The sequence below is a fragment of the Aquila chrysaetos genome, chromosome Z, assembly GCF_900496995.4.
Source record: "Aquila chrysaetos chrysaetos chromosome Z, bAquChr1.4, whole genome shotgun sequence".
In the NCBI taxonomy this organism is placed as follows: Eukaryota; Metazoa; Chordata; class Aves; order Accipitriformes; family Accipitridae; genus Aquila; species Aquila chrysaetos.
Window position 1 is genome coordinate 73638116 of NC_044030.1, and position 21268 is coordinate 73659383.

Consider the following 21268-nt stretch of genomic DNA (forward strand, 5'->3'; position numbering starts at 1 on the left):
TGGCGTGCAGCGTAGTCCCCATATGGGAGGAGGGTACCCTGTATGGTAACAAGGGGGGATTTGCTGACTGATAGAGCGGCCGCCAGCGATCTTGGGGGTAGATCGAGCAAATCCGGGTTGACCGCCGCATCGCAGTATCGGGAGCCAGGACAGACCTGTCGATGACTGGTATATAAGAGGCAGGAGAAGGGTAAGCGCACCCCCTCGCAATTGTGCTTGGTACATTTTTGGGGTAAGTGGACCCCCTTGCAATTGCGCTTGGTACATTTTTGCAGCTGCTGAAAGGTTGTCAACTGGACCGATAATTGTATGACCTGAATGTTTGGAAATTTAATGTTAAAGATTTTGTGTGAGTATGTGAAAATGTTATGTTGAGATTTATATGTGTATATATGCTTGTTAATGTGTAATTTTCTAAAACTGTGGATTGAATGTTTGAGTAAAAGAGACGCAGCTCAGCTGCGGAGCGTGTGTACAGTTCTGATCCACAGTTTCGTAACTCCACAAGGGGTACGGCCGGAGACGAAAAAGAGTGACTCCCTGATGATTTGGAACTTGAATTTATATGTTAGCGTTGTAGTTGTAAATTTGAGTTTGATTATCTTAATCATTTTGTAGTGTTGGTATAAGAAAGTCCCTGTATGGTGCATCGCATAAATGTGGGTATTTGAATGGTGTCTTTTACATCCAGGAAATGAGTGTATGTCCTGGAATGTGTGTGGTGTAAACAGAGGTTGCAAATAGATTGTGGAGGGGATATTGAATGCCCTGAGTGTCGGGTTTGGACTCCTTGGGATAAGAGGGCACGGGCTACGTATACAGTTGAGATGATTGTTTGTGGTTGGAAAGGTAGCCAAAATAGTGAAATTGGTGTGTGGAAAGGAAAATTTAATCCCGGAAATTCAGGACGAGTGGGAGGAAAACTGGGAGAAGACTATAAAGAGGTGTAAGAAACGATTTGCATGGAAGCTTATTAAAACGAGAAGTTATAAAATGGGAAACAATCAAGGGGGAATATTGAGGAAGAGTCCTCTGGGTTGTGTAATTGCCCACTGGAAAGATATTGTTGGGACCGGAGGTACGGAAAATAAAAAGAACCTTATTAAATATTGCAATCAATGGTGGCCATTGTATAAGTTAGAAGGTGATGCTAAGTGGCCACTTAATGGGTCAATAGATTATAATACTCTATTACAACTAATGCTGTTTTTAAGGAGAGAAGGAAAATGGGATGAGGTTTCGTATGCAGACATGTTTTTCACCCTCCGAAACCATCTGGAGTGGCAAGGGGACTGTAGAATGGTACCCCCACAGGACCCCATGGTGCTTGCACTTGAGCAAGAAAACAACAAGGAGCTTAGAGGTAAACTGAGGCGGTGCTGTTCGGCATGTAGTATTGGACAAAGATGTACTAAGACAAATAAAATCCATCAGGCACCAGAACAAGATCTAACTGATTTGTTTAAGCCTCCCCCTTGACCACAGGAACAGGATGCAGACTCGGATAGAACTCCGACCCCCCCGAACAGCCCTGTATCTTCCCGTACTAGGAAGAAAACTACCTCAACAGCTTTACAAGCACCTCTCCGAGAGGCGGTGAGGCCGGATGGTGGGACGATGTTAATCAAAGTACCCTTTTCTACTGCTGACCTAGGGGAATGGAAAAAGGTTGCAAAAGATTATAGGAGTGATCCAGTAAGTGTAACTAAGCATTTCCAATTTATTGTAAAACAGCATAACCCTGATTGGAAGGATATACAGCTATTATTGGAATATATGACTGAGACAGAGAAACAGCTGATTTTAAAAACAGCAGGGAACCTAGCTGAAGATCATTATAAGATCACATGAGGGGACATTACGGAATATTTCCCTCTCCAAGACCCAAAGTGGGATGTTAATAGATCTGCACATATGGAAAGATTGCAGGGGTATCAGGATTGGATTACAAAAGGAATGGAGAGGGCAATCCCCAAAACTATAAATTGGTCAGCTTTATATGCAGTTAAACAGAGTCCTTCCAAGTCTCCATCTGAATTCCTGGATCGATTGAGGGATGTAATGCGCTGCAACACACCACTGGATCCTGGGTCAGAGGTAGGAGTACAACAATTGGTCTCCCTGTTTTTGAGTCAATCTACAGAGGATATAAGGCACAAACTTCAGAAATTACGCCCTACAGAGAGTAGGAATTTAGAAATATTATTGGATGAAGCATGGAGAATATTTAGTAACAGAGAAGAAGGATATAGGCAGGGGCAAAGGAAATTAATGGCTGTTATCCAGGAAGAAAGAGGAAGAGGGCCTAGACGAGACTTGCCCCGACTGGGCAAGGATCAATGTGCTTTGTGTAAGAAATTTGGTCACTGGAAAAAGGAATGCCCAAAGAACAAGAAGGAGTTCAAACAGGAAAAACGGTAGCCCATGTGAAGGGAGATTGACGGAAACCTGGGGAATCTACCTTAGCGGATCCACTGGTTATAATTAAGCTAGGGAAAACACAACAAGAGATAGAATTTTTGGTAGATACGGGGGCAACATACTCGGTTCTGAACCAAGCTTTGATGCCCCTGGGAGATGATTATGTCATGGTGAAAGGAGCGACTGGCCAAAGTGAAAAGGCATATTTTTGTAAACCTTTAGAATACAAATTAGGAAAACAGTGGGGCATTCGTAAATTTTTATATATGCCCAACTCCCCAAAGGCACTTTTGGGAAGGGACTTGTTGGAACAATTGGGAGCAAAAATTATATTCGAAAAGGGAGGAATTACTCTGGAGGTAAAAGATCAGCAATACATTCAAATATTGAGCCTAACCTTAACCAGTCTCCCCCTAGAAGGAAGCATTAACGAGGACGTCTTAAACCAAGTGTACCCGGGGATATGGGCTACCGATACACCTGGAAGAGCAAAAAGTGCTCCACCTGTTGAAGTTAGGATCAAGGAAGGCTGAAAGCCGGTAAGATTTAAACAATATCCCCTAAAGAAGGAAGACAGAGAAGGAATCCAGCCGGTGATAGAAAAATTTTTGCAGTTGGGATTACTAAAAGAGTGTGAGTCTGAATTCAATACCCCTATATTACCTGTTTGGAAGCCCGATGGGTCATATCGGGTGGTCCAAGACTTACGGGCAGTGAATAAGATAACTGAAGATCTTTACCCGATAGTGGCGAACCCATATACCCTATTGACTGTATTAACACCTGAATTGACTTGGTTTACTGTTTTAAATTTGAAGGATGCTTTCTTTTGCCTCCCTCTCCATGAGACCCGCCAAAAATTATTTGCATTTGAATGGGAAAACCCCAAGAGTGGTCGAAAGATCCAGCTCACTTAGACGGTGTTGCCACAAGGATTTAAGAATAGTCCCACCATTTTTGGCAATCAGCTTGCGAAAGACTTAGAATCCTGGGAAACCCCATCTGAGGAGGGAAAGCTGTTGCAGTATGTGGATGATATCCTGATCGCCACCAAGACAGAGAAAGATTGTATAATATAGACGGTGAGTCTGCTGAATTTCCTGGGACTTCAAGGGTACCGGGTATCCAAGAAGAAGGCACAGGTAATGCAACACAAAGTGAATTATTTGGGCTATGAAATTAGTGCGGGACAAAGAACTTTGGGACAGGCCCGTAAAGAGACAATGTGGAGATTGTAGTCACTAACATTGTCAACCCAGCTTGTTTTCTCAGCGGGAACACAGGAGAACCGGTACATCATGACTGTTTAGAAACCATCGAAGCAACATATGCAAGCCACCCAGACCTGAAAGACAGCCCCATGGAAAACGGGGAAACTTGGTTCACAGATGGAAGCAGTTACGTCCTAAATGGTAATCAACATGCAGGATACGCCATCACCACCAGCCAAGAGGTAATAGAATCAGGGGCTTTGCCCATGAACACCTCCGCACAGAAGGCAGAAATAATTGCTCTAACCCGCGCCCTGGAATTGGCCCAGGGCAAAGTTGTGAACATTTATACAGACTCAAAATATGCCTTTGGAGTTGTACACGCACATGGAGCAATTTGGAAGGAGAGAGGACTGCTGAACTCCCAGGGGAAAAATATCAAACACGCAGAAGAAATTCTGAAGTTACTGGAAGCTGTCCAGCTCCCTGAGAAAGTGGCAATTATGCATATTAAGCACACCAGAAAGTGAGCTCAGATTTGGAAAAAGGGAATGAACTGGCGGACAGAGAGGCAAAACAAGTGGCCAAAACAAAGGTAAAAATAGAAGGAGCTTTAATTCCTGATAGACAAATCTCCCTAAAAGGTAAGCCAGAATATACCAGGGAAGATCAGAAGCTTATTACAGATTTAGAAGGGTCATATAATGAAGAAGGGTAAGCTCATACCCCACAGGGAAAACTAATCATTCCCTCTTGCTTACTGTGGCATTTGATACAGGAGGAGCATAGAAAAAGACATTGGGGGACAGAGGCTCTGTATAAACATTTGATAAGAGAAATTGTGGCTAGAAATTTATATACCACGGTGAGACAGGTGACTCAGCAATGCGATCTTTGCCTTCAGACTAATCTAAGAATACCCCCAAACTAGAAATGGGTCAGATTGGGAAAGGCAATGGGCCTAGACAACAATGGCAAATTGATTTTACAGAACCTCCAAGAAAAGGGGGGTATCGATATTTATTGGTATTAACTGATACCTTTTCAGGTTGGCCAGAAGCGTTCCCAACAAGAACAGCTAAAGCTCGGGAGGTAACTAAAATATTAGTGCAAGAGATAATACCACGCTTTGGGGTTCCAGCAACCATGTCCTCTGACAGAGGACCACATTTTGTCTCAAAAATAGTACAACAAATTAACCGCCATTTGGGTATAGATTGGCAGCTTCATACTCCATATCACCCCCAGTAGAGCAGTCAAGTGGAAAAAATGAACCACTTAATCAAACAGTAAATTGTGAAATTGGGACAAGAAGCAAATCTGACATGGCCTCAGTCTCTCCCTTTAGCCCTCTTGCGTATACGAACAAGACCTAGGGCGAGGGAAGGACTGAGCCCCTTTGAAATTTTGCATGGACGACCCTATGAAATACAGAAGGAGGTGTCTGTGCAAGCTGGGGACGAAATTGTGACCTCTTACATGGTAGCATTGAGTAAACAGCTCAATAAAATCAGGAAGCATGTGGCTGGGACTGGAGGGAGAGGTTTGGATGGACCTATACATAATATACAACCTGGGGATTATGTATATGTAAAGTCTCTTACAGAAAAAACCCTGGAGCCACAGTGGGAAGTACATTCCAAGTACTACCCACCTCCTTTACTGCAATCAGAATCAAGGAACAGAACGCTTGGATTCATCACACCAGAGTGAAAAAGACACCCAAAACTCCATGGAAAGTCACCACAAAACACGATGGACATTTAGTTTTCACGCGGTAATATGGGGAGTTGTGGGGACTCTCTATAAGGTGTGGGATGAAAACCTGTTTGTCAGATATAACCAGGAGCTAGCAAAGGATATTAATGTATCAAGCTGTTGGATGTGTACCTTAATACCCAGACAAGGAGAAACCTTCCCGTTTATTGGTGTCCCCCTCAAAACAAACAGCACTAAAACACTATTGAATAGAACTGCCAACTATACTTGTTTATATGGAAATGGTTCCAGAACTATAGTGAAGTATAAACTTGATCTGGGTAGCAGAGACCCATATAATAATGATTGATACAATTGGTGTTGGAGAATAAAAGACATGGAAAGAGGCAGAGGGGGAGACCCCGTAATGATGCGCCCCCATTATGCCAACACTTCTAGTTTTCTTGGGACACTGAATGGAACTTGCTTTCGATGTAATGAATCACACTCTAAAGGGATAGCTAATACAGGATGGGAAATCTAACAGGGAGTTGTTATCTTCCTCCTCCTCGGGAGCCATCCAATTGTAATCTCCCTGCCAGACGTTGGTACCTTTGTGCAAATGGGGAGGCACATAAGAGTTTACTTATCGATTGGTGGGGAGAATGCACAGAGGGAATAATAATCCCACAAACACTCCCTATCTTAGGAAAATTACAGGGAATATTCCGATCCCCATGGCACCACACAAGGACTAAAAGAACCTCTAACCCTCTTACAGAACAAGGCACCACATTCCACAGTGTGGTACGATGACTTTTCCCAATGCTTGGAGTATCTGAATTGGAAAAAGCAATAGTCAATGTATCAGCGGTGGTCGAGACTTTAGCCAATACTACTGCTGACGCTTTAGGAAAATTACAAGCCGAAATTGATTCCTTGACAGAGATAACAATACAAAATCGCCTTGCATTAGATATGTTAACCGCAAAGGAAGGGTATGTGTGCGTACTTATAAATCAAAGCTGTTGTGCTTATTTAAATGAAAAACAGCAAGTAGAGACAGATATTGAAAAGATTTGGGAAATTTCTAAGGAGTTACATCTTATCACTATGGATGACACATCATGGGAATTTTCTGAGATACGAGAAAAACTAACTTCCTGGTTGCCAAATTTAACATGGCCAAAACAACTGTTTGTGACAGCAATAGTAATCATTTTTCTGCTCATAATCCTTTGTACAACAATTCGATGCAGCTTATGGTGTTTCCAAAGCACAGGAGATTCCTACAGCGAATGGAAAAAGAATCAGTTGCGACAAAAACTCGAGTCCAATAAATATTTTAAAAGAATGCTAGATAGGAAAACAATGCATTAGAAATACTAGAGTTGGATATAGTAAAAGAATTTACTGTTTTCTAGAAAAGGGGGGACTGAAGCAGGGAGCCAAAGGAACCTTAGTAGACATAGTAGATATATGGATGTAGATAAGAACTGTTTAATAATTATCTAGCTTATAATGAAGTTAAAGAAATTTCAATAGAGGTAGACATGGCCCAAGAGGACGAGAAGTGGTGCTTAACATTTGCATTGTTGGCCCAAGGGGATGAGAAGTGATGCTTAATGTTTGCATTGTTGGCCCAAGAGGATGAGAAGTGATGCTTAATGTTTGCATTGTTGGCCCATGAGGATGAGAAGTGATGCTTAATGTTTGCATTGTTGAGGCTAGCTGGGGCAGGAGATAGTCCCTGATAAGAAACAGCAGTCGACCCCAAAAACCAGCCAAGACAGTGACTTTTTGGAACTAATTTTTATTTGAAGCAGGGATAGATCCGGCCTATGTATAGGCGTATTGCGAAACTCCATGTATATGTAACACTTGACTGTATAAACTTGAAGCGAACTGCCAAGTCCGGCGTGCACGACTTTGGTGGGACTACCCCCCGTGCTGCCCAGCGCTGAATGAACATACCTACTTTACAATCTCACTGATTGTGGAGTCCGTTTCCGCATGTCCCCAGGGCCACACACCCCTGACAGGAACTGCTTCCCGCTGCTCTCGGGCGTCCTGGGCCTCTGGGGGCCATCGCAACAGAGCATGCCTGGCCCTCCGGCGGCCCACAGGGACAGTGTGACGGCTCGCCGGGCCACAGGACCCCCCAGGACCCCCCAGAGAGGCACCGCAGCCCGGCCCAGAGAATGGCCACCGAGCTGGTGAGGGGCCTGGAGCACAAGTCTTGTGAGGAGCGGCTGAGGGAACTGGGGCTGTTTAGTCTGGAGAAAAGGAGGCTGAGGGGAGAACTTACTGCTCTCTACAACTGCCTGAAGGGGGGCTGTAGTGAGGTGGGTGCTGGTCTCTTCTGCCAAGTAACTAGTGATAGGAAGAGAGGAAGTGGCCTCAAGTTGCGGCAAGGGAGATTTAGATTGGATATTAGGAAAAATTTCTTTCCTGAGAGGGTTGTCAGACATTGGAACAGGCTGCCCAGGGAAGTGGTTGAGTCACCATCCCTGGAGGTGTTCAAAAAGCGCCTAGACAAGGTACTCCAGAACATGGTTTAGTGGGCATGGATGATGGTGGGACTCGATGATCCTGAAGGTCCTTTCCAACCTAAATGATTCTATGGTTCTATGATTCTATTCTTCTATGACCCGGCTTTCACAGCCTGCCCGGCCTCGGCAGCTCCTCTCCGGCAACGCTCGACGCCCAAGCCCAAGAGGCGTTGTCTGCCGCCTCCCCCCCCGGAGCCCGCCTTTCCGGCAGTCCGACCGGGCGCCTTTCCGGCAGCCAGGGCCCCGCCGCCCCGCGCCGCCCTGCCCTTCCCCCTCCCGCCGCGGGCGGAAACGGCAATCGGCGCGGTGGAACTGTGTCACGCGCGCAAGGCCTGCCGGGATTTGGCGGGTGGCGAGTTCGCGCTTTCTGGCCGTGTGGGGAGGAGGGCCCCGACCCCCCCCCCCCGTCGCCATCGCCGTCGCCATGCCCGCCGCCATGAGCCCCGCGGCGCCCACCGCGCAGGAGGCGCTGGAGATCGCGGGCCGCATCATCGACCGGCAGATCCAGGATGACCGATGCTACCCGGACCTGTCCGAGCTGCTGGCAGTGCCGGCGCCTGGTGAGGAGCACTCGGTGGCCCTCTGCCTCTGGCTCTCGTCGCCTCGCCCGCTCCGGTGACCCGGTCGCACCGCGACCCCCTGCAGGTCGGCCTTGGCCGGCGCTGCCTGGCCGGCCACGCGTGGGGGCCCTCGGCGGGCAGCCAGCCGGGCACAATCCCCGGCCCATGGCGGCTCCCGCCCTGACAAGGCCCCGGGGACAGCGGCTGCTGGTCCTGCCTTCTCAGGGACGGCGGCAGGGCTGAGTCTGAGGGCTTCTGAGGCTTGGGGGGGGGGGCGGGTAGTGTGCGCTTTGGTGCGTGGGTGAAAGTTGTGGATGTGGGATCTCTCCGTGTTAGGGGGAGCACTGCGGGAGGAATGGGCTTGGGTTGGCTCCTCGGCCCCATGTACCTCCAGAGGGTGAAGAAAATGGCACATGTTTTCCATCCTGTCTGCTGGGAAGTTTCTTGCAGAATGCTTATAGGGTCACCAAGTGCCCAGCACCATCCCTAAGCTACAACCAGCCTGAAAATCTCTCTTAAGCCTCTTTGAGCGACTTTGATTTGTCTATAGCTGTACGTTAACGTAGTTAAGATGTAAGGTATGTCTCTTCTCAAACATTTGTTTTGTTCACCTTAAAACACCAGGACAGCATTTCCTACTTCATTGGTGCCCACTGTCTGCCCAAGTGGGCTGTGAAGAGGCACTCTAGAGCTGTAGGTGACCTAATTAATACATATCCAGGGGTGTCAGGATACAAAGAAATTATGTTTTCTGCTATGATACAATGTGGTGTGCATGGCCAAAGTGTAACTGCCCTAGCAGCATCATGGATACACATCATATCAAATAATGGGTGTACATGGGTATTTTAACTTGTTACTGGGAGTACAGATCAGCTTTTCTACGTGAAGGAATATGCTCCTGGCTTATTCACGTGGCATATTTAAAGTCTGGTGGTACGATGAAGAAGGGGCTGGAGAGTATCACAGAAAAAATGGGGTAAAGAGCAGGCAGGGGTCCAGATGAGTTATTGTAAGAGTTTGTTTGCAGATCTCTTTACTTATGCCTGATTCGAGATTTAGATTTATTGTTTGTGGTCCTGCTCCTACAGAAATGTGTGTTTACACATATGTTGTGGGTAGTGGTATTTATATGCTTAAAGTCTCCAGTATCAAGACATTTTTTTCTGGGTAGTCTGAAGGCCTGTGTTATTCATCTAAAGTAAAATGGGAAATGTGATTAGTCTAATTTAGATTTCACAGATTAGGAAACAATCAGGTAAAGATAGAGAAAGAGAATGTAAACCTTTTTTTATAGATTTCTCATTCGCTAGAAGAAGTCTAATCTTTTTTGTTGTTCTTGCTTGCAGGTAGCCCTACTGTTTCTGGTATGTCAGATATGGATTATCCTTTGCAAGGACCAGGTTTGCTGACAATACCTAATCTTCCGGAGATCAGCTCAGTCCGCAGAGTCCCACTTCCCCCAGAGCTAGTGGAGCAGTTTGGACGTATCCTTACAAAAAATAATGTGCTAGGTTGTGTAAGTAATAATATCAGAAACAAACTTTTTTCTCCCATAATCTTTTTCACGATCTTTCTGTCAGACTCCCAGTAATGAACTTTGATATTGTTCATGTTCCCTTCATAACACTCCAAGTGGTAGCAAGGTCCATTTGTGCACACTTGCTGGTGGAATTAGTTTCTGTATGAAGAACTTTGAAGGTTTATGGTACACAGTTTGTGTACTGCTGTGTATAAAGTAACATTATTTTTTTTAGATGCTTCAAAAGGGATTTTGCCTTTGCTAGCTGAAGTGCTTTTAGTCCTTACATCAGCAGTGCTTCAGATATGCAGTGCAATTGTATGATGGGAGTATTTCCAGAAATTAGCAGAGCTTGGCTGACCATTGACAGTGACATCTTTATGTGGAACTATGAAGATGGGTATGTAGAAAACACAGTCCTGATGATTGGTATTATACCGGAATTAAGCAACTGCAGTAGTGGGAGATTGTTTACTGGTAGCACAGAGGTGTGCTATTCAGTTTAACTTACTTTCATTCCTTTTAGGTTTTACTAAAATTTTTGGATAATAAGTGTTTAAGTATTTTTAAGAGTTAGTAATATTGCTGCCAAATCATCTAGAGATGAAAGAAAGGAAGATGCATTTGCTTAGGGTTAGACATAGCTGATACACTAAAGTTATTGCTGCATTTATGCTAGGCCTTTGCTTATGCCAAAAAAGAAAAAAATATACTAATTGCTTAACTTTTCTAAGTAGATTTAGTAAGTACTCTGATTCATGTACAGTGGCCAATCATTCCCACAATGATAATACAGCATCAGTACTTTGAAGTATTGTAATTGAAGCTCTCCTGCCTAGCTTATTTTAAGGATGCATAGAACTGAAAATGATTTTATTATATTTTCACATGGCAGCGATATGTTTATAATTTGCAGGTTTGCTCTTTTATTTGCCTATTCATTAATTATTTTAGTAAGAATTGCTTTGTACATATTGTTGCATTTCTTAAGAAGATTAAAGTTCAGATTGTGGCTCATATAGCTCCTATCCATACATTTACATTGTGTCACAGTATATTAAATACATTCCCCTAATGAAACAACACTGCATGGTGTTAATCATAAGGTGCTGGGGAGCAGGTTGGGAATTCTTGCTTTAGATAATTTTCATGGGGAAAAAAAAATCATGTAAGTTCCTCCCTCTTGGTGTTAATCAGCATTACACATGCTGCATTATGTAATTCAGAATAGACTGTATGAGTTAACAAAATCCAAAAATATAAAATACTGCAGTTAGGTTTCAGGTTTGAAACTCAGCTATAGGGGCTTCAAGCAGGTCAAATGATTGCTGATACAGTTTTGCTGTGAAACTTCACTGTCATTCCATTCTTCTGGACCTGCTTTCACCCAAAGCAAAAGATGTAGATGGCTTCAGAGTGTTACAATAAGTATTATTATTTTTAAATATACAGATTCTGATTTTATTTACTTTGTTGTTATGTGATACTACGTGACAAGTTTTATGCAGGTTTTGGGTTTTTTTTTCTTGTTTGTTGACAGGGGAGATCTGGCTTATTTTGATGGCCTTAGTGAAACTATTCTTGCAGTGGGTCTTGTAAAGCCAAAGGGAGGTAAGAAATATACGACTAGAATTAGGCAGTTATTGAGCCTTCTCTATGTTTTTTTATATATGTGAAAACCTGTGTTTTGTGTATGTGTATATATGTATACACAAGTTACATGGGTTTGTTTTGTTTTTAGAAACATGATATTAATTACAAGCAAAAAATAAGCATAGTTTAACATCATTTACACTGATAAGCTTGCATGTTTTTGCCACATCGTATTCTAACATTTGTGCTGTTTATAAATTTACACATTCAAGTTATAACTTCCATGAGATCCTAGTTTCTAGCCCTCCCAGTTCTTCTTGTAGCTACTGCTTAGGTAACATTGAAGTCAAAGTTGAATTGGCAATAGGTTGAATTTAAAAGAAGCACATTATAAGAAAATGTCATTTTAAAGATCCTGTATTTCATGAACTAGAAGCTGAACTGCTTACTGATACCCCTTCCTAATTCTAGAGTTTCACAGATCATTAGGTCTTAAATGTGACTATTCCTCTAATCAGATGATGTGTCTTTCCAATTGATACATTGGATACATCATTGTGATCTGAGAGGCTAGCTGCAAACTAAAATTTTATTTTCTCCCCTTCTTTAGGTATCTTCCAGCCTCATGTACGACACTTACTTGTTCTGGCTACCCCCGTGGATATTGTGATTTTAGGGCTGAGTTGTGCTAATATACAAGCAGGTAATTCTCTCTTCTCCCCTCATTCTCACTTGTGCATTAACAAATACATCTAGCTGTTTTATTAGTAGCCATTTAAAAAATAAATTAAAAAAAAAAAGGTAAAACAAGACCATGTGCTAAGTGCCTTGCTAATTTTTAAATCATGTTACAGTCAGGGGAAATAATTTTTATGGGGTTTGCAGTTGCTGGATCCTGGAGTCCCGTAGGAGCATTGAGTTGTATTACTCACCTGTTTAACATAAAAAGAGCTTCTGAAACAGGTGCTCCTGTTAATTAGACAGCATACTGAAGAGGGAGAGAAGAGATGGGCATCAATCTTGGAACTGGTGAATACAGTTCATTAACCTGGTTGACATTTGTATTCCAACCACAGAAATTGAGAACCTGATACCTTTTTTTTTTATGCTATATTTATTAAAAGAGAAAATACAGAATTGTTTGGAGAAAGTGAGAGGATTACAATGTTCTGCTCTCTGTTTAGACTATCTTGGTGTGAAAGAGAAAAAAGTAGAGATCTGTGTTTTAGACTTATGACTTAGAGGAGATGACAATGTATAGAAATGAAAAACACTGCATTTCCTTTCTTGGAAACTTATGCAGAGAATTTACTTTTAATTTTTTTAAAAAGAGCAGATTGCTTACTCTGCAGTTCACTTGGGAGAATATGTATTCCAGAATGTGTTTAGTAATTAATGAAATTTGCTGTAAATTTTCCTGTTTTCCGGAATGCTTCTTTTCACAGACCTGTAATATTTATTAGAACAACTTTAAAACTAAAGAAGATTTATTTATTTATTTATTTAAGGTACTGGATCACTCAATGACAGTATGTCTGGTGGAATGCAGCTGCTACCAGATCCTCTCTATTCGCTCCCTACTGACAATACTTACATTCTGGCAATAACATCTACTGATAACGGACGTATCTTTTTGGCTGGAAAAGATGGCTGCTTATATGAAGTAGCATACCAGGTGACTATAGGTTTTACACACAGGCATTTTTAATTGTTTCATTGTTGTGGGATCTAGGCACTAAGAGTTCTAAAACGTGTCAGGTTTGCTGTTGTTTTTTTTGCATAGTTATGTTGCATGTTGAGAAGGGCAACCAAGTTGGTGAGGGGCCTGGAGCGCAAGTCTTATGAGGAGCGGCTGAGGGAGCTGGGGCTGTTTAGTCTGGAGAAAAGAAGGCTGAGGGGAGACCTTATCGCTCGCTACAACTGCCTGAAAGGAGGTTGTAGTGAGGTGGGTGCTGGTCTCTTCTGTCAAGTAACTACTGATAGGAAGAGAGGAAATGGCCTCAAGTTGCGGCAAGGGAGATTTAGATTGGATATTAGGAAAAATTTCTTTCCTGAGAGGGTTGTCAGACATTGGAACAGGCTGCCCAGGGGAGTGGTTGAGTCACCATTCATGGAGGTATTCAAAAAGCACGTAGACAAGGCACTTCAGGACGTGGTTTAGTGGGCATGGTTGATGGTTGGAGTCGATGATGTTGAAAGTCTTTTCCAACCTAAATGATTCTATGATTCTATGGTTTCTGTCGTGGTTTAACCCCAGCCAGCAGCTAAGCACCATGCAGCTGCTCACTCACCTCCCTCACAGTGGCATGGGGGAGAGAATCAGAAAGGTAAAAGTGAGAAAACTTGTGGGCTGAGATAAAGACAGTTTAATAGGTAAAGCAAAAGCCGCACACACAAGCAAAGCAAAACAAGGAATTAATTCACTACTTCCCATCGCAGGCAGCTGTTCAGCCATCTCCAGGAAAGCAGGGCTCCATCACACGTAACGGTTACTTGGGAAGGAAAAAAGCCATTACTCTGAACATCCCCTGCTTCCTTCTTCTTCCCCCAGCTTTATATGCTGAGCATGACATTATATGGTCTGGGATATCCCTTTGGTCAGCTGGGGTCAGCTGTCCAGGCTGTGTCCCCTCCCAACTTCTTGTGTACCCTCAGCCTGCTCACTGGTGGGGTGGTGTGAGAAGCAGAAAAGGCCTTGACTCTGTGTAAGCACTGCTCAGCAGTAACAGAAACATCTTGGCATTACCAGCACTGTTTTCATCACAAGTCCAAAACATAGCCCCATACTAGCTACTGTGAAGAAAATTAACTCTATCCCAGCCAAAACCACAACTTGGTTGCACAACAGCCATGACATCTTAGTGTAGATGCATTTCCTTTGAAGAAGTAGTAATTATATGAGGAATAGCAATGCAGCTCTGGTCAACTTAAAAAATAAATCAAAATTGTGACATCCTGCATCCTTTTTTATGTAAAATTTTCCTTCTAATGATAACCTGTTTCTTTCAATTGAATAATACATACTTTTTCAATTAAATCAGTGGTGTGTAGTTAGATTTTTACTTGTTTTCATACTTGTCCTGTTAAGGACTTTTACTACTAGTTTGGTTTTTGTTCTGTTTTTTCTTTCAACGCTGTATTTGTTTTAAATTGTAGGCTGAAGCAGGCTGGTTTAGCCAGCGCTGTAGAAAAATTAATCATTCAAAGAGTGCGCTGTCTTTCCTTATTCCTTCATTGCTACAGTTCACATTCTCAGAGGATGGTACGTACTGATGTTAAAGACTTACCCAATAATTTAATGTAACCTTTTAAATAATACTACCAGGAAGTCAGACCGAAGAGTTTCCTCATTCGGAGCATTTAGTTATTGTCAATGAAACTTGCAGTGGTTGACAGTTATAAAAATCAGCTCACTTGTTTGTGTGTCTAGTTCAGGATACAGATACCAAAGCCTGGAAAGTTTGACATTTATGACTAAGGTTAGTGTTCTGTAGTACAAAATTGATATGTGTTTAGTGGGATCACTGCAAACAGAATCTTTAAATAAAGAATTTTTGCCTGTTTCACTGTTCAGTGGAGAATAATTTGAAATTATGATACAATTTTTGGTTCTTTTTTTTTTATTTTACTAATAATTATGTGAAATTGATTGCTGTTTTAAATCACTTCTGGTAGGAGTCCTGTGTGGGACTCCTGCAGTTTTTGTTAACTTAGAATTAATTATTTTACAGATATTCTGTCTTAAACTTGTTTTCACCAAATCCAGTGTTGATTTGCTGGTTCTCCCTGTTTTCCCCCCCCATCCCCAGATCCTGTAGTTCAAATCGCCATTGACAACTCTCGAAATATCTTATACACCCGCTCAGAAAAAGGAGTGCTGCAAGTATGTGACTTCTTCTAATGACTGTTGGCTATGTTACTAATGTGTATATAACTTCTTAAGTTTTCCTCAGTACCTGGGAATTCTCTGTAGGTATGTCAGGATATTATTGTAGTTTATCTTTTTGTAACAAAGTGCGTGCTGAAGATCTAAAATACTTTCTTCTGAGGAAAGAGTAGCCTTTTGATCTTCCCCTCAATTATGTGGAAACATGAGGATGAAATAAAAATAGACTTTGAGTTGCTGCTTGATAGGTGAGGCTGTATTAATCATTCAACTGTAAATCACTAAGTTGTATTATTGAATTGCAGGTTTACGATTTGGGACAAGATGGTCAGGGAATGACCAGGGTTACTTCTCTTTCACAAAATGCTATAGTTTCTGCTGCTGGGAGCATTGCCAGGTATATTTACGACAATTGTCATGTAAGAGGTTTTCTTTAAGGCCAATAGTTTCATGCTGTATTTTTGAAGAATGTTGTTTGCTTATTTCTTTGGATTGAGAGTGTATGGGGTTTTTTTGCTTTGTTTTTTAGAACAATAGATCGCTCTGTATTTAAGCCTATTGTTCAGATAGCAGTGATTGAAAATTCTGAATCCATAGACTGCCAACTACTAGCAATCACACATGCAGGTGAGAAAGCAATGATAATTCCTCCCCTTTTAAACTGATAAATGGCATCTGCACAGTTTAGCAAAATTGTGACCTTTTTTTATCTTTTGTTCAGGTGTCCGACTGTATTTTAGTACTTCACAATTTAAGCATCCAACAGCTCGTCCCTCCACGTTAACCTTGGTTCACGTCCGTTTGCCACCTGGATTTTCAGCTTCTTCTAATGTGGAGAAGCCCACAAAGGTTCACAGAGCTCTGTATAGCAAAGGTAAGCAGTGGAACATAGCTCAGAGGAGATTTTATTTTAGGCCCATTTTTGTTCATACCTTTTAGAGGAGATGGCAAATAGGGTTAAAAGTGACCTTCTGAAGAACCCTATGACATACAAACTCAGGAGATACTATTTGCTGTTCAAATTGCATGATTAGGACTTAAAGATTGATTTTTACTCCATAAGGAATGAGTTAATGAATTTGCAGCTAATGCATGATTATTGCTTCTAATACAAACTCAATATTGCTGTTCTTGCTAGGGGTCCTGCTGATGGCAGCTTCAGAAAATGAGGATAATGACATCCTGTGGTGTATCAATCACGATTCTTTCCCTTTTCAGAAGCCAATGATGGAAACACAGGTACTAAAGCAACCTTTTATACAATTTTGATGGAATCTAGATAAGTTTTTCTTTCTGATAACAGGTACTTGAATAATGCTATTTGCAAGAAATGGGTAGTTCACATAAAACTTCATGAGGAGTTTGGAAATGCTTACCAAGCTACTAATCTATATGCTTCAAAGAAAAAAAAATAGTAGGCAGTTTTGTCAGTCAGTGAATGGGAACTGATCTCTTAGTAGGAATTCCTAGTTCAGCCATACTTCTAGCTTGATGCATGCTATGTATCAAAAGCAATTGCCTTGACTTCTAAGAACTTGACTTCTAATTAACATATTTGAAAAAGTTGTCTAGCATGCTGCATATTGTGCACAAGCACAGGAAGACATGGTCCACAGTCCCTAGTGGTGTTTGTTGATGAGGATAAAATTTGGCAAAGATTGTTTTAAATTTAGGTGCTAGAGACTTTGGGTTTCTTTTTAAACTGATACGCCACGTCTTCATTAAATTTCAGACATGATTAATCTCTTCATTATTTCATGGGGTTTTTTTCTGATTTTCTTTTTCCTAATTGTTACATAAGTGGGTTTGTAAGAGGAGTTTGGAGTGGGTTAGTTGCCTTATGCATCAGTTCAGGGAGAACATTTCAGGTATTCCAGCTCTGAAGGAAGTCTGAAGTCTGCTGAAGTAAAGGAGTGACATGTCAAAAACAGTATTATTGGAGAAGCAGTGGTAAAGTTGAAGTAAGTGGAGAGACTGTATAAGTTAAAAGTTTCAAAGTAAGGTTTTGATTTATCTGCTGGTTTAATAACTTACAAAGGAGCTTTATAATTACTCCAGATCCCTTGCCTGCAAAAACTTACACGTAAATATCCTAAGTGCTGACCTCTCTCTTTTTTCCAAGGCATTTGACAGTATCAGACAGCTAGGTTTCCCAAAAAAATCTGCAGTCTGTTCTTGAGCAGCAGTTCTTCCTTGTCAGCATACATAGTTTTCTGGAATGTCTTCACTACCGTATGTCTCTTGAGTTGCATTTGAAGTACTGTTGCCAACTGTGAAAGTCTTTTAAACCTTTATCATTCAGCTGCCACATTTTTCGATTCTTTAAGAAATTATGTAAGTTCATGATACCTTTGGTAGTTTGTTCTGATATCGTTAGCAGATTGTTGCTGTTTATATTGTAGCAGCATTAAAGAATCCCACTTTGCAAGTTGTTTCACATTTAAATACAAAACACTATCCCTGTCCCCCAAAAGCAACAGTATATATAGAGCTGCAAATTTGGTGGTAACCTTCTGTTAGACAATACAAGAAAGAACTTGCTTATTTTCTTTGGGTTTTCTTATGTCAAGAGTAGATTTTGATCTGTGTAGTTTTAAATGGTAAATAATAAAATATCATGGATGTACAAAATCCATGTCTGTTACAAAAATTTGGATAATATCTATCTGTTGTTCAGATGACTACCCGTGTTGATGGACATTCCTGGGCTCTTTCTGCTATTGATGAATTTAAAGTTCAGAAAATTGTAACACCGCTAAATAAAGACATTATTCCAATAACTGATTCACCTGTTGTTGTGCAGCAACACATGCTGCCACCTAAGAAGTTTGTTCTCCTTTCAGCCCAGGTGAGTATTCATTTTCTTAATATAGGCAATCAGGACAGTAAGTATAAAGTTGGCAGACTGATCTAAACCTGTCTATGTTTATTAATTTTGGATATGTTTTATGGATTATATTCTGAACATAAAAAGGAATAAGGAAGAAGGTTGCTGAAACCATCCTTACCTATTTTAAATTTACTCAAAGCTACTGGGCCAGCTTCTCTTTTACAGTGTATTAATAGTTTTTGTTGGTTTCTGGAGACCCTTGTAGGTACAGATCACCTGAGAAGTTCTTTTAACCTTGGTTATGCTCATGATTATATGAAATTGAAACAGACACCAGCTGCCCAAAAAATATAGTTTGAGTGAATATTCTTGGCAATTGAAATTTGAATAAATAATATCTTCTTTGTCGTAGAAATCATCTCAAAAGGGTTTTTTGAAAGGGTTTTAAAAACAAAACCCACAAAACGAAAAAAGAAATTAACTTCCCTACTTCTGTTTTCTGGTTACACATAGCAATGGTTTAGGGCACTTAATGTCTTAAACAGAAAAAAAAATTCAATCATTAATGTCTTGCAACCTTTAGACTCAACCTGCATTTGTTTAATGGCAGCTGTTTTGTTAAAGGCACTAATTGGACCCTCTTCAGTGGTTAGTATGGATGCAGGCAAGATGATTTGAGTGTAGAGTCTTACCATGCCCTTGATCCTGAATTCAAGCTTTTTTTTCCAGGCAGTTTTGAGGATTTGCAAGATACATAAAGCTTTTCTTTTCTGTATATACTTGCTATATGTTTGTATTGTATGCTTCATGTTAGGCTAAGAACAGCAAAATTCACTCAATTCATGGAGAATTTATAGCCATTGCAGTATTTTTCTTGCCTTTCCTAGACTCACTAGAGAATTTTCTGCATGTGAATGGGAACTGGGCTTTAGGCACCATTCATGTTATACTTTGATCAATAGTGCGACGAAGGAAAATTCAGAATGCTAAAGATAAGCATTGTGGGGAGGGTGTGTTGGGATGGCCAGAGGAAAGACAACTTTATTCTAACTTAGTTTGGGTTACTTTTAGGGGAGTTTTATGTTTCATAAACTCAGACCTGTCGATCAGCTGCGGCATCTGCTTGTTAGCAATATAGGTGGAGATGGAGAAGAGATTGAAAGATTTTTCAAGTTGCATCAGGTAAGAACTTTTGACCTGTTACGAAAAGTGGAAGATTTATAACATTTATGTAAATCTTATCACTTTCTTTAACATCTTTTTGTTATTGCTATAAATTTCTAGTTAACATTTCATTTATCGGTTAAAGTATTAGCTTTTCCTCCTGTATTGTGTACATAAAACAAGACTGTATAATGAGAAACAACTTCTCATTTTATGATATCTAAAAATGGAAGTGTAATACACTTTCGCTGAAATTCTCATGTGTCTTGTACGCAGAAGGATAATGCAGTTCTTAGTTTTAGAAGGAGGTTCATCTAAGAGCAGGGGAGGAAGAGTTTCTAAAAAACTTTAATTCCTACCACTACAAGAGATTTTTACATTTTTAAGGCTAGTAGAAATGTGGATAATTGCTCTGTTTTTTTTGTTTAAGGTAAATAACAAGCAGGAAGGAAGCTATTGTGGATTACAATTTTAATTTGACTAGTACTGATTAGTATCTGTAGTGAATGTTCACTCTATTCTGTTGTGCTTTGATAGGACGTATTAAGTGATATTTTAACATGCCATTATAATATGCAAACCATTATTTGTATAGATTTTTTTCTTCAAACACAATCTTAATTTACGTTTCTGTAGAAATTGCATGAATCTTAGTCATAATTAGGTGACAGACATGGAGATTGTTTCCTGCCAGTAATCATACTGAGTTTGCAAAAACTGTGTATAACAAAAACTTACCTGCTACAGTGGGATGCCTCACCATGATTCACTTCCTGTCTATAATCGGGAAGAGCTGATTTCCTTGCCTTCTAAATAAAACGATGCAAAAAGTAGTTACTGTTTAGTTATTGAGCAATATAACCTTTATACGTTTCTTATCAATGTGATACAAGCTGCCACACTAATAGTATAATATGCTCTAGGAGGATCAGGCCTGTGCCACTTGCCTTATCTTGGCCTGTTCTAATGCTGCATGTGATAGAGAAGTATCTGCCTGGGCTACTCGAGCATTCTTCAGGTAAGTTTCAGTTCTGTAGGTTGTTCTGAATATTGTGCTCAGGGTCACTACAGGCACTAAATAATTGTACAGGCTCTTTAACCTGCTGCCTGAGCAAGCATTGTTTTAAAATGAGCATAGGCTATTAAATCTGGTAAAATATGTTTTTGCACTAATTTAGGGCTCATCGACAAAGGAACCTTCCTGTAATGGTGATTTCTGGTTCGTTTCCCTTTTGGATGCTTCTATTCCACATGTAGAGGAGGCTATTGAAAATGTAGTTGAATCTGCTTGAAATGCCCCTATCTGTGCTTTACAGTATCCCAGTTCATTGAAGTGCAGTGTGTAGTAATATCTTTAAAGACACCAACTCAGACAGCTGGAAAAAGAACAGACAAATTTTTTAATTTTTGTGGAGTTTTCGGGTTTGGGGTTTTTTTGTTTTGGTTTGGTCTGGGGTTTTTTTTCTTAATGTATTGTAGTTATGTATGCTGTTCACCGTTGTGCCAAGGAAATTTATATTCAAATAGACTTACCCTGTTCAGGGCCTGATGGCTCTTGGTCATAGACGTTGATTTTTGTTTTTGGAGGGGAGGGGATTGTTTGGTTTGGTTTGGGTTTTTTCCACTACAAATTGAGGAAATATGGGCTTCTACTCTGGAGGATTAATTTGTCATCTCTGTATCCTAAGGACTGCATATCCTTGGTATGGTGCAGATACATACATTTTCATTAGCTGCATTAAACAAGTTGGTGTTTTGTGAGTCTCTTGGCTGTCCTCACAGGGCATGTAGCCTGGAGGAAGAAAGGGTTTTGGTAAGATACAGCTGTTGA

The 21268-nt window shown here is 41.0% G+C and overlaps 1 protein-coding gene across 4 annotated transcripts in view; it reads left to right on the forward strand.

The window, feature by feature from the left end:
• Positions 1-8223: 8223 nt before the first annotated feature.
• The window catches only part of NUP155 (nucleoporin 155), a 32382-nt gene continuing 19337 nt past the window's right edge, over positions 8224-21268 (forward strand). For 3 of the 4 annotated variants that reach the window (XM_030003412.2, XM_030003413.2, XM_030003414.2), the window contains exons 1-15: positions 8224-8442; positions 9792-9929; positions 10268-10364; positions 11505-11575; positions 12168-12260; positions 13066-13232; positions 14714-14819; positions 15367-15440; positions 15749-15840; positions 15973-16070; positions 16165-16317; positions 16582-16682; positions 18121-18291; positions 19345-19455; positions 20361-20455. In XM_030003412.2, coding sequence (XP_029859272.1) covers positions 8307-8442; positions 9792-9929; positions 10268-10364; positions 11505-11575; positions 12168-12260; positions 13066-13232; positions 14714-14819; positions 15367-15440; positions 15749-15840; positions 15973-16070; positions 16165-16317; positions 16582-16682; positions 18121-18291; positions 19345-19455; positions 20361-20455 — 1703 coding nt within the window. In that variant the 5' untranslated portion in view covers positions 8224-8306. Of the gene's footprint in view, positions 8443-9791; positions 9930-10259; positions 10365-11504; positions 11576-12167; positions 12261-13065; positions 13233-14713; positions 14820-15366; positions 15441-15748; positions 15841-15972; positions 16071-16164; positions 16318-16581; positions 16683-18120; positions 18292-19344; positions 19456-20360; positions 20456-21268 lie in introns of those variants that run through there. The other variant, XM_041120887.1, reaches the window with a different exon arrangement.